Below are 26,284 nucleotides of genomic sequence, written 5' to 3'. Positions count from 1 at the left end.
CAGTAAGCTACACTGAACAAAATTATAAACGCCACACTTTTTTTTTGCCCCCATTTTTCATGAGCTGACCTCAAAGATCTAAGACTTTTTCTATGTACACAAAAGGCCTATTTCTCTCAAATATTGTTCACAAATCTGTCTAAATCTGTGCTAGTGAGCACTTCTTCCATTGCCGAAATAATCCATCCTCCTCACAGGTGTGGCACATCAAGATGCTGATTAGACAGCATGATTATTGCACAGGTGTGCCTTAGGCTGTCCACAATAAAAGGCCACTCTAATTGATATCTAAGGTGCCACTACATATAGACATTTAAGACTCTGAAATTGAAAGGGAATTCAAAATGAAAATGCTGTGTTTAGAATTGGGCAGCTCTCAGCATGCACGTTATGGATCAATGGACATTAAGTGAGGTGTTGTTAATGGTTTGCACTTCAGGTTGACTTCTTTGACCATTTTTTTGTGTTTGCTAATACAGCGCCTCAGACACAGTACCTGTGCAAAGACGGGAAGCTGTGTTAGGCAGCCTCCATTTGAGTCCATTTGTCTTTGGAAGATTGAGAGCGAGAAAGGGATGTGCGTCATATTCCAAACAGAAATAACAAGGACAATAACAAATAAATGAGAGAGGAGGTTTGGCTAGGCGAACGTCCAGCAAACATCTCAGCACAGAAGTGACTCCACAGGTGGTGAGGGAGGAGGACATTCGTTGAGTTTGTGTGCATGATAACTCTCAGCTAATCTACGGGTCAGCCAAGGACACCAATTGATTTGGCACTGGTCCTTAGACTCATTTTGTCATCCTATAATGGTTGAAAGGATCATTACATACATTGACTGCATGCAAACGTATACATTTTACCTTTCTAATCTGCGTTCTCACTATTTGAGGTTTTTACAAAGTCTCCGTAATGCCCTTTGGCATCAAAACTGCCAAATTGGTTGCAATGGCTGAGACGGACCGAGTTTGCTAATGGAAATTTCCTTTAATTAGCATGTCAGTACTGGCAAACATCCTTTGGCTATTTTCCTGGGCAGAGCAAAAGCTAGTGGGAACATTTAGAGGAGGCCTGTCTGTCTCCCCCCTGTATTTCAGGGTCCAGAAGTTACACGGTTTGCCTAGTTTCCTCAAGTCAATTTAAACCAGTCTATCTATCCTCTCAGCACATTTGTGAAATGTGGCTGTCATTTTTTGTCAGTTACTTTAATACTTGTATGTTGTGTCTTTTCTGAGAAGTTAGGAGGTGCATCTTCCTGTCATTATTTAAAAAATTAAACAAGTTAAGCCGTGGCATACCATTGAGATGGCAGAAATAACATACTGCCGCTATGACAGAGCCAAACGCACACAGCTTAATGGTGATTGATGATGTATTTATTTTGAGAATAGCTGAGCTGCAGATTTGTTTCAAATCTGGAGGCACATTATTGAAAGGATTGAATGGTTTTAGCAGGTTTTACATAAGTAACAAATGTATACATGTACCGTGTTGTAGTTGGCTTACAGTTGAGTCAAATGCTTTAAGGTTTTCTAAAGGTGTTTTCTAAAAGACACCTTTGACTCTAAATTCTGTTTGGATGAGCAGTGTTGTTATTGTTAAATAAAAATATTTTAAATTATTTTAATTGAAATAAAGCTGAAAAAAAAGTGAAAATGAGAAATGTTGCCTTCCAAATTAACACAAATAAAATAAGTAGGCTACTAAAGCTAAAATTGAAATAAAAATGAATTAAAAGCTAAATAGAAATATAAAAAAAAAAATGAATAAAATGTACACAACAGAATTAACTACGCCTTTTGCTTCAAACTCCTAATTACTGCTTATTAATAGTTAGTAAGGTATTTGTTACATTTAAGTATTGGGTAGGATTAGGGATATAGAAAAAGGTCATGCAGAATAAGGCATTAATATGTGCTTTATACTGTAAGTGCTAATAAACAGCCAATAGTCTAGTAATATGCATTCTAATAAGCAACTATTTAATAGTGAGAATTGGACCCTAAACTAAAGTGTTACCAAGTTTTTCAACTATACACCGCTTCCAAACTATATTACAGTTTGTTATTTAATAAATGTAACTACTGAACATGAGTATCTATAAAAAAGTTTAGTGTCTAATCTGCCTATATACATATATAAACAATGTGCCTAAGAACATGGACAAAATTACTGTAAAACATGGCGAATATTACTAATACTGTTTTTGGGACATACATCACAAAATGTAAGTGATACCACGTTTTTGTACATTTACTATGGAAATACCATGTTGTTTTGGACTTGTGCCATCAGAGTACCTTGATTTTGCTTGTACTCCAGAGCAGGCGCATTGCGGGTAGTGGTACGTTGTCCCATGTAGGCACTTGAAAAATTAAGGTATGACCCTTCCTTGAAGTACCATGGTATTACCAAATGTACCATAGCGCCAAAGTAATTTTGGTAACGCTTCCTTTTACAGTACAGTACTTATGTGTACTTACAGTGTACTTACCTAGAAAGTACTGGCTAATATAAGGTACATGGGTTAGGGGTAGGTTCAGGGTTAGTACCTAGTTATTACCCAGTAATTATAATTACTATAATAAGTACATAGTAAGTACATGGGTAACAGGACTGTATAGGTACAGAGAAGCACAAGAGTGATATTTTTACCATGAATGAATACGAAAAAGAAACCAGCAACAGAAGATTGATATGCTTTAATAAGATATCAGTGCAGAGATACAACTTATTGGGTAAAATTTCCCATACAGTAATGTCAACAATAATCATAATAACAGTATTATAATAATGTCAATATACATTTAGCATATTAAAATATGTATTTGCTTACTGTTTAAATGAGAACCTGCTTAATTTATGTATAAGCATCCTAATGTTGTCTTTAAAGTTAAAGAATAACCATGAAACCAATCAAGCAAATAAGGGCAGTATCATTCAAAATTCATATGGCGTAATGGGTTCGTGGGGTCTCAGTCTGGTGAATGACCTTCATAGTAGTAGATATTAAACAGACATACATGTACCAGTACTCTCTGCACATTCAAATGCACACCTCTCACTGTAACATCATCATCATCATCATCATCATCATCATGGCTGCACTGCTTTGAGAAAACTACAGACTGGACCACAAGTTCACCATTTCCTCCGTTGGCATTAATATCTGAAAATTCAAGTAATAAACATTGCTTTATAGCATAGTTTTGAGTGACTAAATGGGCAGTGACCTAGATTTGCTAATGTTAAAGCACCTGTAACAGTTTAAATATGAAATTATTGGCATTTACTAAAAAAATCAAGCTTTTTAAAAGCATGTGAATTTTTCTGACCCAGCCATAAAAATCAATTCAATGTAGATGGTTTATTTGGAGAACAACAATATAGTTTTCCCTAGACACAAAGAGTGTTCCATCTTGACAAAACTTGCAAAGCTTGGACACTTGTTTTCGGTCTACCAGTCTCTTATACTCTCATATTGTGTCTACTGTAACTGTCTATCACCGTACCAGATAGGAGTGTCAATCTATGCCAGGCTTGAGCATGGAAATCTAGTCTTAAAACTACAAATTGTAGCGCGTTACAGATGGAACCACAGAACGCGACGGAAATTGTAGTTAGTAACTTACACATTTAAGGTAATATAATCGGACTACTATTAGATTACTTTTGACCTAACTTCTGCATCACACAGATTTAAAATAATTTTGCACCACATTGATATAAAAATACAAAGAGAAAACAATATATATATTACATTCTACAACTTTAAGTGCTTTAGGGGTTTGTGAATTGATAAAAAGCTAATTCTTAATTCAAATAATAAAAATGTAGAATAAAAATAAATAATTTTAAAATTAAAAACAAAACACTAAGAAAATATATATTTTTATTTAACTCCATGTCAAATGTAAAGAGAAATTTAAAATCGGGAAAATCAATAATTTATTAATAATTTACTGTTTATATCAAAAATCAATAAAAATAATCTGATTATGAGCATTTTAAAATTAATAAATTTTTCCACAATGTTTTTTTTTTTTTTTTTTTTTTTTTTAGATAATGACACCTGTAGTTAGGAGAGATTTGTGAAGGATTTTGTTGTTGTTGTTGGGGGGTAAACGGTAATAAAAAAAGAATGCAGTAAAATCTTAAAAACAGGCACAATTTCATATAATCTTATAATACAATTTACACGTTTTTTCCCTCTTTGGAGGTCTAGACGCATTTCGTGCCACTCCTGTGCTGTATTAGATTTGCTTAGTTGTGCATAGCCACTCTTTCAGATACAATATTTGCCATAATCCATCATAAAGCAACACATCTCCAGTCTGCTCACAAAAACTGGTTATTACTTTAAAAACTGGATTGTGTGCCAAACCTTATCTTTGTACCTTGAATTACTTACCAGGGATTTAAATTTACATTAGAATTTAACAGAAGATCTAAAGTTCTTGTGTAAGCATACAACCGCCATAGTTCTTGCTACATTGTTACATATTGCAGACATCGTACTAATAGACAATTTGGATTTAGGATTCAACTTTAAAGACAACCTTAGGGCAATTCAAATAAAAAGATGCAAGTTATGTATGCATATGGGTCAGAATGCATAAAGCATCCTTTTTTAAACAATGCAAGAGATCACTAAGATTAAAATTAAGGATCCAATATGCTACATATTTAAAACAGATTTTCTTTTTTAAACTCTAAATTTTGAACCCAACTGTACTGGCCTGCCAATAAATGTAATATGCATTTGCATATTTCCAGAAAATGCCACCAAGAACAAACACAGGACACCAGCACTGCAGACTCTATAAGGACTCTGATTCACATCTACTGAGTAGACAAGACAAAGTACCAGAACAAATAATTGCTTAACTTTTTCATCAAAGTAGAAATCTATAGTAGAAATCTTAGAGCATATTCCTTTAAATATGTATGTTTACAGCTAAATTGACAAAAAAATATATGTATTTAAAGTGGTCTCCACTATAAGGCAATAAACAGATCAAAGACAGAAACAGTATCGCTGCTAATCGAACAAAGGCACATGAATAACAAAAACATTGAAAGTGGTCAGTGAAGACAAGGCTTAAAGACCCCATGAAACGGCGAGCGAGCACAGTTTCATTTCCTTTGTCGAAATTTCCTGCTGAAACAGGAAGTCGGGGTTGGAAATATTGAAGGATTTTATTTTATTTTTTTAAAGTGCCTTTATGTTATGTTACGGTCTTGAACCATGATTTGCTATTTACTATCTGATTGCAGAGGGAAGGACATGCTCATTCAGAGAATCTGATTGGACAAAAATCGTTGTAGTGCAGGATGATGTCATCAATATGTTTCTCCATTTTCCTAAAAAAAAAAGTCTAGCTTTTAGTAGTACACTAGCACAGTGGTTCCCAACCTTTTGTCATTGAAGCCCCTCTCCTTACGTATTGGATATGTTGGTTTATTATAATACTCCATGTCATTTGATTGTTTTTATTCAATCATTTTTTATATTTCACATTGAACTATTTTATTCATGATAAATTACATTTCCTGCCTTTTCATTTAGTAGAGAACTGGTAATATCAGTTCTCTTATAATTGTTCTTCTGGAACAGTTTTCCATTTCTGCTTATTATAATGCATTTTTAAGGGGCTTGTTTTGAGAATACAATCTCCTACCTAAAGCACAATATATTATATATATATTAGACCAGGTTGCTTTTTTAGAGATATCTGGCAACCCCTCATTTGGAACGAACCCATTTGTGTGAGGGAAGTGTTTAGAAGCGAGGGGAAGGAGAGCAGAACGTGTATGCAGACTGAAGAGCAACTTTTATTAATACTATTGATTATTTAATAAAGAGGCTTGGATTACACACACCTTGGACTCCAGATTGGGAACCACTGCACTAGCATATAGACAAGCTCAAAACTGACATTTTGATCTCATGGGGTCTTTAATGATGTGTCAGAGGTAGGAAAGTTAGAACAAATGAAAGTAGTTAGAACATTTAAAAACAAGTAGCTTACAATAGATTCTTTTTTTTTTCTTTCTTGCTTTCTCCGACATTCATAGAGAAAAAGACGAGATATGCTATATGATAATATAAGATAAATATGCTAAAAGCAGTTTCAATTAAATCATCTGACAAGCAGAGAAACACAGCCAAAGACAACAAAACATTTATACTCCTCCAAAAATACTTAAATTCGTTCAGAAACTGTCTCGCAACTAAAAAAATAGCACATGTATATAATTTATGAAGATGTAGACAATAAAAATAGAATCAAAGCTACATTTGTCATGTATGCAGTCAGGTATGTACGGTATGACTGTGAGAGGGTGTATAAGCATGACCGCGTACAAGCCGAGGTGTGCTAAAGCTGGGATGGTTATTGTCAAGTTGGTGAGGGTGAGATGAGCGATAGGGTTGGGTAAAGCGGGACTGCATTTCTGTGGGCTAATGTAGAAACTGGTCTAAGTGGCCTGGTCTAATGCTCTTAGGAGGTCACAGCCCTGCAGCAAATGAAGATTGCCTTGCAACGGGACGTTGACCTCACAGTCGTAACGCGTCAGTTCAGGCAGAGAGTAGGTCTCGAAGGAGGGCCCGATAAGACGACTCGCAATTCCTGCCAACACAACCAGTTCAGAGAATCAGCATCAACAGTGCATAAAGTACAAGTGCAGATGTGTGATTGTATCATTTAAGAGCTCACCATCCATTTTGGAGCAAGGCTGAATGTTGAACTCTCTATAGTTACAACACTGTTCTCGGAAGCGCTTTGCTGCCTGATCATCCGAAAACTGGGTCTTCCTGTGCTGGTGCTCCATGCCTCTATTATGGGCCATGTCTTTGTCTAGGTATAAATCAATTTGATTATTGATTCATTTTCTGTGAGACAGCTGCTAAAATCTTCTAACAGTTTGCTATAAAGTGCAACTTTTCAGCGGCCTTGGTTCTGGAATTATTGTCCCATTCATTTTTTAAAAGTCTTCGTAAATAGTTGAAAACCATGAAACAAACCAACCAGCTACAAGGTAAATCAAAACATAAACTTTCAAGCCCCCCTTAAAAAAGCATAACATTACATTATTTATACACACACATACATATATAGGAACAATATATTTGTGTTTACATACAATGTGTGTGTGTGTGTGTGTGTCTGTGTCTGTGTGTCTGTCTGTCTGTGTCTGTCTGTCTGTCTGTCTGTCTGTCTGTCTGTCTGTGTCTGTCTGTCTGTCTGTCTGTGTCTGTCTGTCTGTGTCTGTCTGTCTGTCTGTGTGTGTCTGTCTGTCTGTCTGTCTGTCTGTCTGTCTGTCTGTCTGTCTGTCTGTCTGTCTGTCTGTCTGTCTGTCTGTCTGTCTGTCTGTCTGTGTCTGTCTGTCTGTCTGTCTGTGTCTGTCTGTCTGTGTCTGTCTGTCTGTCTGTCTGTGTGTGTCTGTCTGTGTGTGTCTGTCTGTCTGTGTCTGTCTGTCTGTCTGTCTGTGTCTGTCTGTCTGTATATAAATGTAGTTTTTTTAAAAGGTTTTCTTAAAAACACCACTTATAATCAATCTTCAGTGTAATACCTGACAAAGCGCTAGTGCTGAGTGATTTCCTCTCCATGACGGCACAACTCTCATGCCGAAGTCTCTTCCACGCTGTCTGTTGTGACTTAGTGGCGGGTGTCTCAACCTAAAACATATAGAATGATATAAGACTATACTATAAGACGTACCATTTAAACATAAAAATGATCAAATATGGGATTGAAAAAAAAAAATATATATATATATATATATACACAATACAATCAGGCAAATGTTTGGATATACTGGACCAGACTGAATTCACATTTGTCATGATCTTAAAAAAATAGTGATGCACAAACATTATTTTTTTTTACCAAAACCGAAATTTAAGTTTTCATTAAGCTGAAAACCAAAACCAAATTAATTTTAATCAACACTCAAATAAAACTGAGCTGTATATAAACATTTCAATTGCACATATAAGGCACATTTTATTTAATTTTAAACTTTTTATTTTTTCAAATATTTGTTTTATAATTTTGAAATATTGTTCCTATGTTTTGCAAAATGCTCCTCTCTAGAGTAATTTTTTTCTAGCTGACTAATGAGGCATAGACATTGAATGGCTTTTTTTTTTCAACATACCTTCATTCTTGTTTATTTCGTGTTAGCAAAGAGGAAAAGATGCTGCTTAAACTACGACTACAATGATCTGTCACGCAACATTACAGAGTGCATTTATTGTTATAATTTCATTCTAAAATTGACAGAATTTGAAAGCTCAGTGTTAGTCTCATATAAAAATCCACAAAGCTTACTGAATTATTATTGATTGACTATTGAACGATAGGTGCATTTCAAATAATGTTTTATTCAATAAAATCGGCTAAATAACTATTAAAAATGAGAAATTGACACAGCTGACATGTTTACCTGTTATAACTTATCCAAGTTGTGTTCACAAATTGACAGTCAAATGTGCCTAATGGAACTCTTTCAACATCAAATATGAGCTAGTTTTTTGTTTAACAGTTTGTCGTCACTGCAAATTTCCAGTAGATTTTAGCATGAATTTATTATCATTCTAAACTGTGGAAAGCACTGTCCAAACTTTTGCCTGGAAGTGTAAATTTGAAAACTTAGCAAATCATGCCATTTCAAGTTTAAAATGAACCAACCGTGGTCATCTGCGTGAACGAGCGCTTGAAACTGTTAGCGAGAGCAAGTCGAGCTGGACTCATATCTCTGTAGTTCTGCGCAAAGTTCTCGACGGGCCTGCAAAACAAACACAGGTGTCATCCAATGCAAATCCTACGACTGAACCAAGAGAAACATCCTGTAATATGGAGAATTACCTTTGCAAATAAGATGGCATTCGATTTGCTGGCACGGTTTGGCAAGAGCGCTTTGCAGCTAATGGATCCATCATTCCAGCCTTACTGGGTAATGGACGGTCAGGTGGCCACTGCAGATTCTGACGCCCTCCCATAGAGGACAGTGGGGTGCTGGCGGGATCATGGTAAGGAGGCATCTGCATGGGACCCCTGCTATAGGGAACAGACGGCCATGACTCCACAGATCCCCTGTTGACGCTCTGCTCATCCCCTCCTGAACTCATGTTGGGCTGGAAGGGATCTGCTAAAGGCGACCCCAAGGGCTGGAAGAGGCTTGTAATGTTGCTGAAACTCTGCTTGTTAGTTACCAGGCCTCCGACCTCAGATACAGGCTCCTCCTGGCAGATGGGATTGAGCTGGAAGTCCTCACCATCCATGGGGATGTAGGGAGCCAGCGTCTCCAAGTCCAGATCGCTCAAGTCAGTCTGGAAGGGTCATGAAGAGGTCATGGTCAGAAAGAATAAAATCTACATGCAACACCTGTTTTTCCCCCGCTGAATCTAATATTGACTAGAGGTTGCACAGACTAATCGACTAGTCAACTTTTATGCTCTGTGATGATGCTTGGAGCTTGATGTTGACTAGTCGCTGATCATAGCCTATAGAGGGCGCAACGGGATAATAAATCTTTGAAATCCACTTTTACGCACCGTTTCCAACAGTTAAAATGACAAATAAATACATACTCTGAGAGTAGTGTTGCTTTCGTCAACGAAAATTATGACTAAATATCGTCGTCAACGAACCTTTATCACGTGACGAAAACGAGACGAGACGCCATAGATATAAACACTAGATGTCGCCTTGGGGTTCTAAACATGCGTCAAAACCGCCGCCATCTTGGAACAGGGGTCTTGTCATAGAAAGTAGCTAGGTAACGCTGAATTCATGGATGATGCCGGACTTTTGTGCTGCGTATGGATGTTTACACGAACGAAATCTAAAAACCAGACAGCAAGGGATTACATTTCACAAGATTGTGAAATGTAAAAAAAAAAAAAATTAATTTCTCTGGACTCTATAATAAATACATGTCTGACCGTTGGAACGAACCAAAACAACTAGAAAATTGCATTCATGATGATTTATGGTGATTTTATTTCCGTTAGACCTTTTCCTACATTGACGCTGATGAGGGGTTCCCCTGTTTCAAGATGGCGGCTCTATTGACGCATTTGTTCCAATGAACTGCCGTAGCCAAGGCGACATCTAGTGTTTATATCTATGACGAGACACAACGTAAATGCTGGTCATGTGACGATGACTATAATTAAATGTATAATGCAATATTGTTGACGAATAAAAACGAGACTAAATGTGGTTTACAAAATAAAAACTATGCTAAAATGTCTCCATTTTCGTTGACCAAAACGAGACGAAATGTTATTTAACGTTATTTCGTCTCGTTTACTTGCATTATTATTATTATGCAGCATTTCTGTTTCCTGTGTCACTTCAGGGGCTGCATCAGATCGCACTGCGCAGACGCAGGCCACTTCACATCCTCAAGCCCCACTCGCGGCATTATTTAGAAGATGCAGCTGCGTGAGTTACGGCTGTTTCACACATACTCTGTGTGTAGTGCGTATGCGGTGCGTGTTGCGGTGTGTATGCAGGAGCAGCACGCGCTATATTGTGCTTTCACGTGTGTTGCGTTTGCAGTGCGCAACTGATCTACGGCTGTACCACAATCACAACATTTATTCTCGATTTTTTATTTCAAATCAATCTTTTTAGCCTACATCCATTATGTCGCGTTGTTGAGGTACTGTGTAGATCTCTGCTCTGCTGTTATGCACGCACCGCTCCTTGCATCCGCGTGCGGTGTGAGCGCTCTAAGCATAGGCTCTACATGGGTGCGGGAAAAATACGCACCACATACGCACTGCAAACGGAGTATGTGTGAAACAGGCGTTAGCATAAACAACAACAAACAAAGTTAAGTCTGACACAGAGAAAGGGATTCGTCTTTGGGAGAAAAAGAAGAAATGACATTTGGAAAAACTTTCATTTCATCATGTGTGTGTAGGCTACTTCTAACATGTTTGGTTTGTAAAATAAATATGTTGTAAATTCAAATCAGAGCGTCTTCCGTGTCTGGAATGGATGTATTCTTGAGTCTGGTAAGGTCACAATAATATAATAAGATAACTATAAGATTGTTTGAAATGGGTTTGGCTAAAAGAAAATTTTTACTACTAGGTACTTATACTATATTGACTGTGTTAAATATAATTGCATTACTAAAAAGAGACTAAAATACAATTTTCATTGACTAAAACTAGACTAGACTAAAAAGAGTATGAACGTGACTAAAACTAATAAAAACTAAAATGACAGCTTGACACAAAGACTAGACTAAAACTAAAATTAAAACAGGCCGCCAAAAACAACACTATCTGAGAGCACTCCACAAGATATGTAAGGAATAATTGACTCAGGCCATTGAATTATTAGAAAAATAATGCACACTCGAGGTGGTAATGCGGTCACGACTCGAAGCAGAGTTTGTGTTTCTTTGTTTTTCACGGATGTGCATTCTTTTTCCAATAATTCAAAGGCCCGGAGTCAATTATTCCACTTATGCTAAGGTTACCACACCACCAAACACTGTTTAGTTGATGTATTTCAAGACGTTTGTCAAGTTTTTGTCCTTTAAACACTATTGTGTGTGTTGCTAATTCCAAAACGTCATTTTAGAGCTAGTAACGGAAGCTTGAGCCACTGATTGCAGATTACTAAGAGAGAGGTCTCACTGGAAATAAAGATGTTTTGAAGTTAAAAAAAAAAGATTATTGGAGTACGTTTTTAAAATTGGAGTATGAAAACTTTTCAAAATTTGGTGTGTAATTGAATGCGTTACTTGCCGTTTCTTTGTAATTATTTGAAAAGAATTTCAGTGTGCAGTCATAAGCAACATCTGCAGATGTTTAAACATATAAGATATTAAAGGGAATGGAAGTCAATGGGGCCCATCAACTGTTTGGTTACCCATATTCTTCAAAACATCTTTTGAGTTCAGCAGAAAAAAAAAAGAAAAAAAAATCATACAAGTTTGGAACAACCTGAGGGTGAATAAATGATGACAGAATTTTCATTTTTGGGTGAACTATCCCTTTAAATATTAAATATTAATAAAATGTTATTAATGTTACAGACTGAATATGCATTAACCTCTTGGTTGCAGGTAGTCTTTGTCTCTTGTGTGTCCAAGGAAAACAGTTTCTCAGTCAGCTCCACCTTCAGCTCACTGTCCACTGGGGTGTAGTAATCTCCAGGGCTGCTGGGCTGTTCAATATATAAGATATGCATTGAAGACATACCGAACAGCGATCAACAAAATATATGAGGATAAGAAGATTTAGTATTTGAGTTTACCGTAGAGCAGCTGCTCAGGCTGGGAGTAGCACTACTGGGAGGCGGAGCTTGAGGCACAGAGAAAGTGGCGGCCATCTTGGGCATGTCTCCAGCATAGCTCGGCTTGTGGCCGTCATGAATAGAGTGAGAAACAGGAGGAGCAACAGAAGACACTTTGCTGTACATTGGGTGCTCCTCATACTGGGGCCCACCTGAAGAAAAGATTTGTATTGTAGGAAGTCAGATGTGGCTTAAAAACAGTGATCGACCAATATATCAGCCGGGGTGATTAACTAACTGTTTTTTTTTGGTTTTTGGCCTTTTTCAGTCTACACTAGCTGATAACCCTGCACCTGCTTGCCACTTTAACAACGGTTATTGTTGGGTCAATCTTGAAATCTTTTTTTTATCTCAATGCTAAAATAATAATAGGAAGATAAAGATTATTTAATTAGATAATTATTGTCAGGAAGGTTAGACACTATGTCACTACAATTTTTACTGTATTTTAATAAAAAATAATTCGTTTTTTTTAAATAAATATAAATATGTCATTGTAGAGTAAAAGTATTGTTTTCTTAATTAAAACAAAACAAAACAAAAAACAAACAAAAACAAACTTGCATCAAACTTCTGAACAATAGTAGGCCTATATATCTTTTGTTTTTATTTTTTGACTTTTGAAAAAAAAAAAAAAGTATATTATTTCTTAAAGGGATACTCCACTTTTTTTGGAAATAGGCTCATTTTACAACTCCCCCAGGGTTAAACTGTTGAGTTTTACCGTTTTTGAATCCATTCAGCCGATCTCCGGTTCTGGCCACCTTCCGTCAACACAACGGAACTATTTTCAGGCGCTGCGTCATATCATTGCGCCTGTTGCACTCATGGTATGGCAGTGAAGTTTCTTGATTATTACGCAGGAATGAGAGTATAGTTCCTACCCATATCAGCCTAGAAAATCGCAACTTTACATTTTCCGTCGGTCTTAGTGCACGATGTAACTACAGAAGAGTCAAGTTTTAAATAGGAAAAATATCGAAACTCTTTGGTCATTTTTTTTTAGAAATGCTAATGGTCTTGTCCACTCCAATGATGTATGCTAAGCTATGCTAAAAGTGGTACCGCCAGAACCGGAGATCGGCTGAATGGATTCAAAAAATGAGCCTATTTCCCAAAAAAATTGAGTATCCCTTTAAGTATTCAGCTGTTGTATATGTCTAATTTGCTTTCTGCCACCCTGTTCCCTGATATTGGTACCATTGCAAATCCCATATTGGCGCAAAACTGCAAAAAAAAAAAACCTCACCAAAGTCAAGAGAGATGATGGTGTCACCGGGTGTAGGTGCCAGCTGGGTGAGGTCTTCGGGCTCCTCTTTGAGTTTGGTGAAGAGCGCTTCACCTGGATCACTGCCCAGGGCTCTTTTGCTTGGACTGAAGAAACTGTTCAAACTGTGAGGCTTGAACAGAGACTCAGTCTGGTCCATAGAGAAGACCATGGATTTCTCCTCAACGTCACTATGAAAAGAGAGCACAATTGAAGGTTGATAGCTTCTTGTGTCACCGTACATACAACATTGCAGTGTAACAGTAAAGTTGAGTGAGAAAGGAGGAGTTTTGGGTTGTGTGAACATTCATAAAACTTTCTCCTTTTATGTTCCACAAAAAAAACAAAAAAATTCATTGTTTTAATTTTTGGGTGAACCATCTCTTTAAAGGGATAGTTCACCCAAAAATTAAAATTAGCCCATGATTTACTCACCCTCAAGCCATCCTAGGTGCATATGACATTCTTCTTTCAGACGAATTCAATCGAGTTATATTAAAAAATGTGCTGGCTCTTCCAAGCTTGATAATGGCAGTGAACAAGTCCATAAGTGCATCCATCCATGATTAAAAGTGCCCCATGGGCTCTGGGGGTTAATATAGGCCTTCTGAAGCGAAGCGATGCGTTCATGTAAGAAAAATATCCATATTTAAAACTTAACCAACTACAATAACTAGCTTCCGGCAGACGGCCGTACGTATCGATTTACGACGAAACAGTAACCCTTGACGCATGACTAACGCAGAAGCGCAGAGGATAGAGCAAAACAAAAAAAGTAATCATGAATTAGAAGTCTAAAACGACCATTTTTAAAGAGAAATGTAGGAGGAGCTTGAGTTTGTTGCCCAGTCCTGTTTGTTTGAACCGTGAGCGATGTCAAAGCTTACGATACTCTTACATCCTGCGTCATCCATCATCAAGTGTTACTCTTTTGGCGTAAGTCGACCTGCGTAGGCCGTCTGCCGGAAGCTAGTTATTTTAGTCGATAAAGTTTTAAAAATTTATATTTTTCTTACACGAACGCATCGCTTCAGAAGGCCTTTATTAACCCCTTAGAGTCGTGTGGAGCAGTTTTAACATGGATGGATGCACTTTAATGGACTTCAAAACAGAAACTGCAATTCACTGCCATTATAAAGCTTGGAAGAGCCAGGACATTTTTTAATATAACTCAGATTGTATTCGTCTGAAAGAAGAATGTCATATACACCTAGGTTGGCTTGAGGGTGAATAAATCATGGGGTAATTTTTATTTTTGGGTGAACTATCCCTTTAAGCTGTATTTTTTGTCTTTAATTGGATTACAAGCGTCGATGAGCCAGAGAACAGAAAGTGCAAATGCAGTACAAACACATCCCAAGCTTTGTCACCTTCCTTTTTTTTTTTTTTTGCCTCACCTCAGCACGTAGTTCACGCACACAATGCACTGGGGCTGGGAGTTGCGACTGTTGTAGATGACGGTACCCTGGGTCTCCACCCACACATAGCCGCCATTCTTAGCCAACATCCTGTACTGACCACTCACCGCCTGGCCTTTACTGCACACTAAAGAGGAAAGTAATGTAAAAGCCATTTTTAGAACACATACATTCTTTAAAATTAACTTTTTCTCCTCAATTTTGTATTGATTTGTTTTGATTGACCGGTCGGTCCAAATGCTTTCTCAGAGATCTCCAAAACAATATGTCTAGTGACTAAGTGGGTTTTTGGTAGCTATAACAAACTGGGACAGACACCCAGACCCATCAAGGGAAAGCTAACATAAGCAACAGGACAAACAGAGAGCTGCAGACAATGAGGGATTGCTGGTCTGAGTTTTGATAGTCTGTCTCCATGGCACGTTCGCCCTGGACTCGGTCCAGATCCGTCGTGGGAAAGCATTGGCTTCGGGTCATACGGTTCATTCCCGGCCTGTGCTTGCACTGCTCTGCAGGACGGCAGCGTTGTCGTAGAAAGCCTTGCGACTTCATACACGCGGTTGGAAAGGAAGTCACATAGAAAGATGTACTGTAGGTTCTAAGAAGAGGCAAGTGTCCTTGAGTCAACAAGCTCGGCCCCACTTAATATACATTTACATTTATGCATTTGGCAGACGCTTTTATCCAAAGCATTGCATTTCAAGGTACACATTTACATTCTTATCAGTTCTTGATTTCCCTGGGAGTCGAACACATGACCTTGGCGTTGAAACCACCAACGCTCTACTGTTTGAGCTACAGGAAAGTTTAAAAATATAGGAAATATATTTTTCTATGTACACTACCGTTCAAAATTTCGGCATCAGTACGATTATTTTTTTTAAATGTTTTTGAAAGAAGTCTCTTAACTCACCAAGGCTGCATTTATTTGATCAAAAATACAGTAAAAAAACAGTAATATTGTGAAATATTATTACAATTTAAAATAACTGTTTGAGCCTGGATGAAGAGTGCTTCTAAATGTATATGCATTTCCTATAGAGGACTACACAATTCGTAAGACTGTGTCTTCGTGTATGGGAATGGTTGTTTGATAAATGATAGAAGCTCTTAGAAAGTTCAAGAGATGAAAATGAGCTCTGGCGAGAAAAAGAAAAGAGACAAATAAGTGGTTGATTGAAACTCAAAGTCACGAGGCAGCCCCACTCTCTTCCCCTCAACAAGCCTAATCCAGATCAACACTTTTTTTCTCCTCTACACACTTTGAAAAGACTCTAATTACATGTTAACGTCACACTGGACAGAAGCCACTCCACATCCAGCATCTGATTATGGAGCAATCTGGGACACCTGGCCAGGCTGAGGAGCACCGGAGCTGCCTACTGCTGTGTTCTTATCTCCTCTGTCACTCCTAATGGGGTTCAAGTTGTCCTAATGGCTGCTACGGTCATCCTTAATAGAGCCAATCCAATAAGGCTCTTTTGAATCGTATTCATAACTCAAACATGTATGCGAAATGTAATTTGTCTGAAATGCAATTTGATTCGGGGGGTGGGTGGGGGTATATATCTCGTTGTTTGCTGTGTGCCGACAGTCTGTTTGTGAACGTCAACAGATATTAGGTTTCACCTCTGCTTAGCAAGAAAGAGAAAGATAAATGAAAGCTTAAAAGGCAATTATGTGCAGGCAGCAGGAGGATGGTAAAAAGACGAGAGATGAGTAACTGTGGCTGATGTATATGCTGAATGCATTATGATGAGATATAATATAAATATAATTACACACACACACTCTTCGGTCATGACAACTATAAAATATATAGGCCTATTTAAATAGGTTTGTTTTTTAAAAAACAAACACACACACACACTTCGGTCATGACAACTCGGAGAGTTTTTTTTTTAATAAATATATAGGCCTATTTAAATAAATTTGTTTAAAAAAATCAAATCATTATTTCACAAAAATGGTTGACACACTCAAAAGTACCGTACCCCATTAATTTAACTTACTCATCAATTGTAAGAATATGAGGAATACTACTGATGAATAAACAGTCGGCCTATAAGGTAAGGTTATTAAATAGCAATCCCAAACTAGTTTTTGTTAATAAAATGTTAGTAAGTTGGTATGAGCCACCATATTCATTTAAAAATATACAAAATAACACAAAGTGAAAATAAAGTGGCATTTTGGGGTTATGGAAACAACAGTTACCATGGTGAACACACAATACCAACATTAACTGTTAATGAAACATGGAAACTGCTGCTGATGAATAGAATGAACATCATTCCTGCATGCAAATCCTTCTCAGCTAACACATGGCGTACCAGTAACGTGATTTATTGGTATTGTTATTTCGCGACTTTCTAATTGACAGCATAACTACGACGTTGCATGCTCATAGTTTTTTTTTTTGCACTTTATATATAGTGAAGTGATATACAGCGCAAGAGTGTGCGCTACTAGCATACTATAACAGCTAAAGTTTGTTTTTCTGAAGTGAGAGACTTTTTATTTCGTAACAAGCTATGAAAATAACGTTAGATTAATGACACTGACATATACTCTGACAACATCACATCTGACAGCAGCTACTGAATCAGTACAATGCGTTTTTCTCAGGCTATCTGACAGAAGTGTCAACCGCTTTCACGCAAGTCTTTCAAAATAAAAGTCTTGCATCAGCAAAACATTTAGGATTACATTTTTTGGTTGATGTTTATCGTTGTTCATTTGACTGCACACTCCGCGACCCACTCAGAACGATTTATACAGGTGGAGCTGGGGAAGGTGGAGGGTTTCTGAAAGTATTTGAAAGTTGAACAGCAAGCTCATTGGCTGCTGATACAGCAGGAAACAATTAATGTGATTGCAAGCAGATTGAGTTTAGGACCTATCAGCATTCGGCATCTAGAGTTTCATGACAGAATCTTTGCGCTGCTTAATATTTTTTTGTGGAAACTGTGATAAAATAGAAAGTTCAAAAGAACAGCATTTTGAATAGAAATCTTTTGACCATATGCGCCAGAGAAATAAACGAGCAGCCATCTTTAGAATGTTGTGTTTGAACTTCTGTTTATGGGGCAGCTCATTATATGTATGGCATAAGTGTCGAAGAGAAGTTACTTATCGTAGAGTTAATGAAAGTTATCATGAGCATTGTCATGTTTGAAGCGGATGTCATAAATGTCAGCAGACCGGGAAGATTTCAAAACAAACAGTTCATTCATAAATCCGTAAGATCTTACCTTCATGCTGTGGAAATACAAGCTGGAAGACAGAACACAACGAACGCAGCGCTGAAAAGGGTCGGGGCTACATAATGTCTATGAATGTCTTTACTGTCACTTTTTATACATTTATTGTATTCTTGCTGAATAAAGTATTAATTTAGATGCAGATGAAAATTAGAAATATAATATAAAATTAGAATATAGAAATGATTATGTGATAATGCATACATTTGATTATTGATTTTTATAAGAGTAATAAATAAGCACTCAAAAGGATATATGAATATAGATATATACTGAAGAGACAAGGGATTTTGACCAACCCTTCAATATACAGTATAGACATGTTGCTGTGAAGTTTCAGATATCAGATAGCAGTTACACACACAGAGTGGTTTTAATGCTGACTTGTTCTGTGTTGAAGGGTTGAAACAGTAAACCTTGGGAACGCAAACCTCGCCACCTGTGCTGACCTGATCCGCTGCTCTTTCTTAGAAGCTCTTGCTTTCTAACCACACTCTCTAATCCTCTTCCCCGGTTCGCTCACATGGCATCGTTTGATGCACGCAATGGTAAGGCAATGTTAGGAGTGTATGTGTTTTGTAGCAGTCATAAGATTAAACATGTGATTTTCTTTTCTTAAATGTGTTCAATTATATCCCAATAACAGCTACTTGAAGTGTGAACTTGTGAAAAAAAGTTTGTAGTTTTACAGTCTAACAGAAGCTAAGTGCCGAAGGGGGAAATGAATGACACATACGGTTCTGGTGGCTTTTGGTGACGTTGTCGGAGTCCAGAGCGTGGTAGAAGTCATATGCAGATCGACCGAGAAGATCTTCAGGACTGTAACCCATCAACTCACTAACTCTGGAAAAGTGAGAGGCAACTAATATTAATACAGACATTTACACACACACACACACACACACACACACACACACAGAATTGTTCTAAAGCTCTCAGCTATTTTCTTTGATCTGTACAAGATTAGTAATGTTTTAAGCCAATTTAATAATGATCCATTTCATGTGATTTGTTTGGCTGAGTTTTCAGAGACCTAGTGTTTTCTGAGGGTGAATAATTAGAATTTATGAGAAATCGCATATATGTTAAATATTTAATATATCCTTATATTAAATGATAATATGCATATGACAGAACTGTATATGGAGAAAAAATTAACATTGAACATTTTACACTTTTCAAATTAAATTAGACCAGGTGAATGGAAAATTAGCTCTGTACTAACATCTTTATGAATGTACTAATTATTAATATAACAAATATATATTTATTGTTAATAAAATCAATAGTTCTGACAATTGTTTGGTAAGCCACACTTATTATTGCTGATAATAAACACACACAACTACACATTTTTCATTAATGAAAAAAAGTGCTACATTGAAATGACACTTTTATATTTTATTGTTTTGTAATAATAATTTAATAGTTAATAAAAATGAATGGCTCATTCATGTCTTCCATTTTTTAAAAAAAAATTTTTACATAACATTTTCCTCTTCATGGTTAAAGTCATTTTTACTCTTTAATCAAGAGCACAAGGCAATGTGTGATTGTGTGTAATGAATGTGACGGGTATTATTTGGTTATGAAAGTGTGCGTTTGGTGTATTGAGCTGATCCTTGTACTGAAGTTACATAATGGCAGACAGCTGCAGGTCACTGACTCTGTATTCATGAGTGTGTCTGCAGGCTTCTGTTCATTAAAGAGCCCTCTATTCTCCTGTCATTGAACTAACCACCTCTGAGCTGATGAGGCAAAAGACACACGCACGCACGCGCATGCACACACACACGCGTGTTTTTTTCATCATCTACAGTATGAGAAAAATGGGAAAACGGTTTGAAAGCTATTTTGAAATACAACAAATAGGTTGTTTAATGAAGGCTTTGGACTTCTCTTTCCATAGACGCTGTGCACCAAAAATTAAATAACCATGTTTTAGACCAATCTTCTCTAAATTTGTGCGCGCTGACATCATAAATAATGACCATAATTACCACTGGATATGTGGTTGAGTGAGTGAAATGACCCTACTTTTCACTTATTCTGAAGGTGACAAGTCAGAGCTCTTCTAGGAAGCAGGGACTGCTACTATGGAACTTTTCTACATTTAACCAATCATTACGTCCATTACACATGTCTCATCTGGTCTTTAATATAATGCCGTTTTCCCATTTTTTCCCCATTCCCTTATGTAAGCTTTGCAGACAAACAGTCCATTATCCAACATGTATACAGGCCAATTACATGGCACTATAATTTTGGCACCCATTATCAGCTATTATAACATTAATATTAAAACACTACTCCTACGACTTGAACATGTTTTCAATGTCTGACTTAAAACTCATTTAGACTTTTTTTGAAGGAAAAGTAATCAGTGTAACTCTATGGAGAATAAACAAATATTTTATTTTTAAAAACATCAGCTAATTTGACCTTTTAAGACAACGTGCGTTCAGGTTGTCAAGTGTCAAATAGTACAACCCCAAGAAAACATCATAACATCAATAATAAATAAAATATATATATATTTGTAGGGAAAAAAAATCTTGTTTGAAATGGTCCTCACAAATCTTTTATATTTAAATATCATATACTTCATATAATTTTTTTTACAAAATATATTATACATTTAATATACAGTATTATAATTTTTAGTAGATTATCATGAACTTCTGGTGTTTATGCATGTTAAAACAACAATGTTTCATAAGATCCCTTAATGCCTCTGTCTGTTAACTTCATTAGCAGGGAAGCAGGTTTAGGGTTGTGGTCTGGCGTTGTGATTATTTGGCGGGGCATTAATCACAGAAAACATGACGGCAAACACTTTGAACTGTGTGTGTACTGTGTAGGGAATAGTGAGTTTATTGTCGGAAGAGTCCAGATGAAATGTAACGGTGTAAACAATGCCTGTAATGTTCACTGATGCTACTGAGAGTCAAACATTTTCACGACGACACTGAAATGCTCGGGCCTGCAGTGTCAACCGCATTTAACTTGGCCAATTAAGTGTTTCGCTTTGTGCCCATTTACATATTTGTCCTGCTGCAGATGGTGACCTTTATATTTTGGCTCATGGTACGTATGGGTGTACTTTTTATTTAACATGATAATTTATTGTAAAGAATTTTTTCTTTCAACCAGTGTTGTTATTGCTAACTAAAATCAATAATTAAATCAATTAATAATCAATTAATTAAAATAAATATGAAATAAAATCAAATATAAAATTTAGAAACCTAAAACCACATTTACTTTGGCAACTTACTGAAATAAAATAAGTTTAAGCTTAAGTTCAAGTAAAAATTAAGATAAAAAGAAACAAATAAAAAAAAGGACAAAAGCACATTTACTAAATTGCTTATTTAATAATGTTAAATGGTAATTGAATTGCTCATATTAATTACCATGCAATTTTATGCTAGAACTTTTTTTTTTTTTTTATCTTAAGAGTACTCTTTATTGATGGTGTGTAGCATCAGAAATGAACAGTCATTAACAGGAAATGTGTTCGTGTTTAGCATTTATGAGTGACTCCAGTGTCAATTCATAATACAATTTACTCAAACTGCACATGTACTCCAAGAATGCAGGTTTGTGTGTTTGGAGAGGGGAGTTACCTGTCATCACAGTAAGTAAACTTCATGTCCATGCTGTGGCGGCTCAGAAACGCCTTGCTGTCGAGCGGTGTGTCGATGTTTGATGGATGGGCAATGGGCTCGCACATCATGACCACACAGGTGAGCGGCGGCTCTTTAAAACCACAGAGCACTCGTGTGGGACAGCTGTTACACACCTTCAGGTGCCCTGTGCAGTGCAGGACCTGCAAGAACAACCATTCTCTTTATGTGTAACAAAAAGTCTGACTCCAGGTCAGCGCTTGTCCTAAAAGAGAAGTTATTCACCTTCCAGCCGGCTGACTTGAGGTTGACTGTGCGCCCGCGATTCGTGACTGTGCATTTCATTCTCATGAAGAAATCCCTCTCAGTGTTCAGCTCCTTGCCTTTCTTTCCCATGCCTGCAGATTAACACACACACACGTTTACTTAGCTATCTAAATAGGGACATTCCATAGACATAATGGTTTTCATACTGTACAAACTGTATATTCTATCCCCTTACAGTAACCCTACCCATCACACACAACTTTCTGCATTTAAAAAAAAACTTTAATTACTTCATTTGTATACCAGTTTTACAAATGGGGAGGTTTTTGGTCACAAATTTGTTCCCAAAAATCACACACACAGACCGACACACACACACACACAGACCAACACACACACACACGTTAGAAATGGCCTAACAATACCAGGGAAACGTTCCTAGCATTCTTCTTGTGTGCATACAGAAGCTTAAACTCAACAGAAATATTTTTTTTCGTGGGTTCTCAAATTCCAAAACACTTTTGGCTTTTGATATTATCGCTTTTATACAAACACATTTGTAAGCTAAAGCCAAACATAATTAATAATAATGTTTAATTTATATAGCGTCTTTCCTGAGCTCAAGGGCGCTTCACCATAAATCATACATACAAACAATCATATGGACAATCGCCTAGCACGTATGGATTAAGCGGTTAAATCCAAGTCTTGTGAAGAGATACAATCAGTTTGTATGATGAACAGATTTAACTTTTATTAGCGACGACTTTATGACGTTTTTGGATTACAAAACTTGGATTAAACCGATTGACATTATTGGATGTTTTAAGTTTTGGTTACCTGGACTTTTAAATGGAAGGACCGAAACCTTTTAGGTTTCATTAAAGGGGTCATTGGAATTTTAACCAAAGTACGTTACAAACTTTACATGAAGACCCTAAAAAGACTCAAACCAACTTGTGGAAAATGGGCATTCGGTGACCCCTTTAAAATATCTTCATTTGTGTTTCGAAGATTAACCAAAGTCTTATGGTGTGTTCACACTGAACGCAAATAGAGCGTCAAATACGCGTCTATCGCGTCTAGTTAGACGCTTGAATCTTCCGCTCGAGTTAAAAATTTTCAACTTGCGCGGAAGACGTTCGCCGAAAACGCGTCGCCCAATGATGCGTGAATGATGCGTCTATTCGCGTCTTTGCATTGACTTTGTATGTAATCTACTCGCGCAAATAATTAAATTCGCGTTCGGTGTGAACACACCATTATAGGTTTGGAACTGGTGTAAATAACAGAATTAAAAAAATTTGATAAACTAACCCCAAGAAACACTGTGTTCCACAGAAGAGAGAAAGTCATACAGGTTTGGAATGACATAAGGGAAAGTAAATGATGATTGATTTTTAGTTTTGGGTGAACCATCCCTTTACATATCTATATAAAAAATATCTATTATCCATTGAAATATCAAGATATTTCAAAGCCCATGAGTTCAGCCTTAATGACAAAGTCAAAGTCATGAGGTCAGAGTTCCACCGCTGGTCAATCATTCATCAACAGCTGCTGAAAAAGAGGGTCTTGGTTTAACCACATGACATTCTCAACAGCTCAACTCAAACGAGAAAGAGCGAGGTATTGCAAGAAGTTTCATCATAGTGAAGGTGGCAAACACCTGAAAAAGCACAATGAAACTTGACCTTAACAACACAGAGGAGAGAGGTTGAAAGAAGCATGCAGAGAAAGGTAAGAAAGTGTGGAGGTCAAATAAAGGATACACAGAATAAAAGGGGAAGCGGTTGTGGGTCTGTTTTTTGAAGGCATGATTGTTTTTTCTTCACATAGCTAATCCTCTCCTATGAAGCTATGTGTTTTCTTTGCATTAGGCCTTTACATACTTGTTTTTGTATTTCTGAAAGTCTGTTTATAGAAGCGATAAGAAAGTTTCTTGAGAGGCGCATATGTTTAACTCGCTCCAGCTCCACTTCCTCTAAGATGATTTGAACTAAAGTGGTTTTACGTGTAAAGTCGAAAAGCCCATAAGAAACGTGTAAAGTATATGTTAGAGGTCATGCTGAACTATGCTCTGAAATGTTGGATGTTTCACACTAGAGCCTTTGGTTGGTAATTTAGAGTTTGGTCTGTTTGGTTGGTGTGAATGCGGTTTTCCAGCACCAGCGAATTGCCCCAAAGTCCATTCAAAAGGAATAAATGTATCAATAAACTTGATTTGGCAAAATGTGAAATAAAATGTAAAACGGACTCAACAGCAGGTATTAAAGCTGAAACTAAAACTTAAAAAAAAAAGTTGTTACTTCAAATCAATGTTAACTGGGGGGGAAAAAACAATTATATATATTAGTGCTGTCAAACGATTAAAATATTTAATCGCGATTAATCGCATTAATGTCATAGTTAACTCACGATTAATCGCAATTAATCACACATTTTTATCTATTCTAAATGTCTCTTGATTTCTTTTTGTCCCATTATTTCTTCTCATTTTAATGCTCTTATCAACATGGAAAAGTGGATCGGCTTGCTTTGTGCAAATGTCTTTTATTGAAAACAACATTGGCATATACTGTGTTCAATTTCAACTAACATTCTCACTTGGAGCAAATAATCTCTCACACAATGTAACACTGTCCATCAATAAAAGGGTGAAAGAAATACTGACGAGGTCCTGATATTGACGAGGGGGCGGAGAATTCGCATCAGCTGTGTGTGTGTGTGCGTGTGCATCAAGTGGTATTTCAGACTGGACGTGCTGCGATGATGTTAGCTCAGTTCACAACGACAAAACACACAGATCACTTTGGTCTTGTCAATGGAATCATTTGGCAACTTTTTAAAAGTAAACTTTCCATTCTGAATCTTATTGGCATCCATTTCGGCGTCTCGCGCTCGTCATCCACTCAAAACGTAACGTTAACCTACTATATTTAGCCGGCTCGCAAGCCCAAACGAGTGTGTGCGGCGTGCCTGTTGTTTTGTTACAGGTGTTCTGACGATTCATGCTACCCATCGAGATTTGCTACTTAATGGTCATGCGCATGTGCAGACGCACAGTTTTTTATAACAAAAGGTACATTTTCATGTGTTATATTGTAATTTCCCTTTAAAAATGCTAACTAGCATATGAATATGTGTACGGTCAGCCAGCTGAACAATAATAACTGAAAGTTTCAGTTACTAAGGAAAAGTGTGCTTTGACAAGTCAAAGATGAATATTTGATGATAATTTTTAATTTTCACACCGTTTTAAAAATAAAAACAGTAGTCTAAAGTATACAGTAGCTACTCATAACTTAGAATTGTATTATAATTGTATTTCATATAATATTAATCGACATTCTGTGATCGATTCGCGTTACGGTAGCATTTTTCGACAAGGCAGCACAAATCGTCAGAACACCGGTCTAGCTAGATCCGCTTGCGCTTTGGTCGACGAAGCAACAAAACGTCCTCGCGCAGCGCAAGCCATTGAAATGAATGGGTATCATAGTGCAGCGCCGCACAGCACCGCGTCCTGTTGCAAAAGCATGTGAAAAAAACTGCAAAGTTTGCTAGGCCAAAAAGACCATTAATCGCGCAATAAAAAAATGAACGCCGTTAAAATGGGTTTGCGTTAACGCCGTTAATAACACGTTTAACTGACAGCCCTAATATATATATATATATAGGCTATATACACTACCGTTCAAAAGTTTGGGGTCGGTACGATTTTAAATACTTTTAAAAGAATTCTCTTCTGCTAACCATGGCTGCGCTTATTTGATTAAAAATACAACAAAAATCAGTTATAGTATTAAATATTATTCCAGTGTAAATCAGCTTTTTTCTGTGTGAATATATAGTAAAGTGTAATTTATTCCTGTGATCAAAGCTGAATTTTCAGCATCACCAGTGTCAGTGTCTTCAGTGTCAAATGATCCTTCACAAATCAGTATAATATGAGGATTTGATGCTCAAGAAACATTTATTATTATTATCAATGTTGAAACAGTTGTTGGTCTGTCAGTTGTAAAGTTTTTTTTTTTTTTTTTAGGATTCTTTGATGAATAGGAAGTTCAAAAGACTTTTGTAACATTATAAATGTCTTTACTGTCACTTT

General features: G+C 36.8%; 1 protein-coding gene across 1 annotated transcript in view; it reads right to left on the bottom strand.

The window, feature by feature from the left end:
* Positions 1–5,940: 5,940 nt before the first annotated feature.
* epas1b (endothelial PAS domain protein 1b) overlaps positions 5,941–26,284 on the bottom strand; it is a 49,427-nt gene continuing 29,083 nt past the window's right edge. The window contains exons 5-16 of the mRNA XM_056272469.1: positions 22,192–22,304; positions 21,907–22,109; positions 19,014–19,120; positions 14,994–15,141; positions 13,579–13,787; positions 12,291–12,481; positions 12,087–12,200; positions 8,874–9,337; positions 8,697–8,793; positions 7,576–7,681; positions 6,720–6,860; positions 5,941–6,632 (exon numbers count right to left, since the gene is read on the bottom strand). Coding sequence (XP_056128444.1) covers positions 6,481–6,632; positions 6,720–6,860; positions 7,576–7,681; positions 8,697–8,793; positions 8,874–9,337; positions 12,087–12,200; positions 12,291–12,481; positions 13,579–13,787; positions 14,994–15,141; positions 19,014–19,120; positions 21,907–22,109; positions 22,192–22,304 — 2,045 coding nt within the window. The 3' untranslated portion in view covers positions 5,941–6,480. The remainder of the gene's footprint in view (positions 6,633–6,719; positions 6,861–7,575; positions 7,682–8,696; positions 8,794–8,873; positions 9,338–12,086; positions 12,201–12,290; positions 12,482–13,578; positions 13,788–14,993; positions 15,142–19,013; positions 19,121–21,906; positions 22,110–22,191; positions 22,305–26,284) is intronic.

This window comes from Rhinichthys klamathensis, unplaced genomic scaffold, assembly GCF_029890125.1.
Source record: "Rhinichthys klamathensis goyatoka isolate OS25496 unplaced genomic scaffold, OSU_Roscu_1.1 h1tg000338l_1, whole genome shotgun sequence".
Taxonomy (NCBI): Eukaryota; Metazoa; Chordata; class Actinopteri; order Cypriniformes; family Leuciscidae; genus Rhinichthys; species Rhinichthys klamathensis.
Note: the sequence above shows the minus strand (reverse complement) of the source record. Positions and strands in the feature narration are given on the sequence as shown.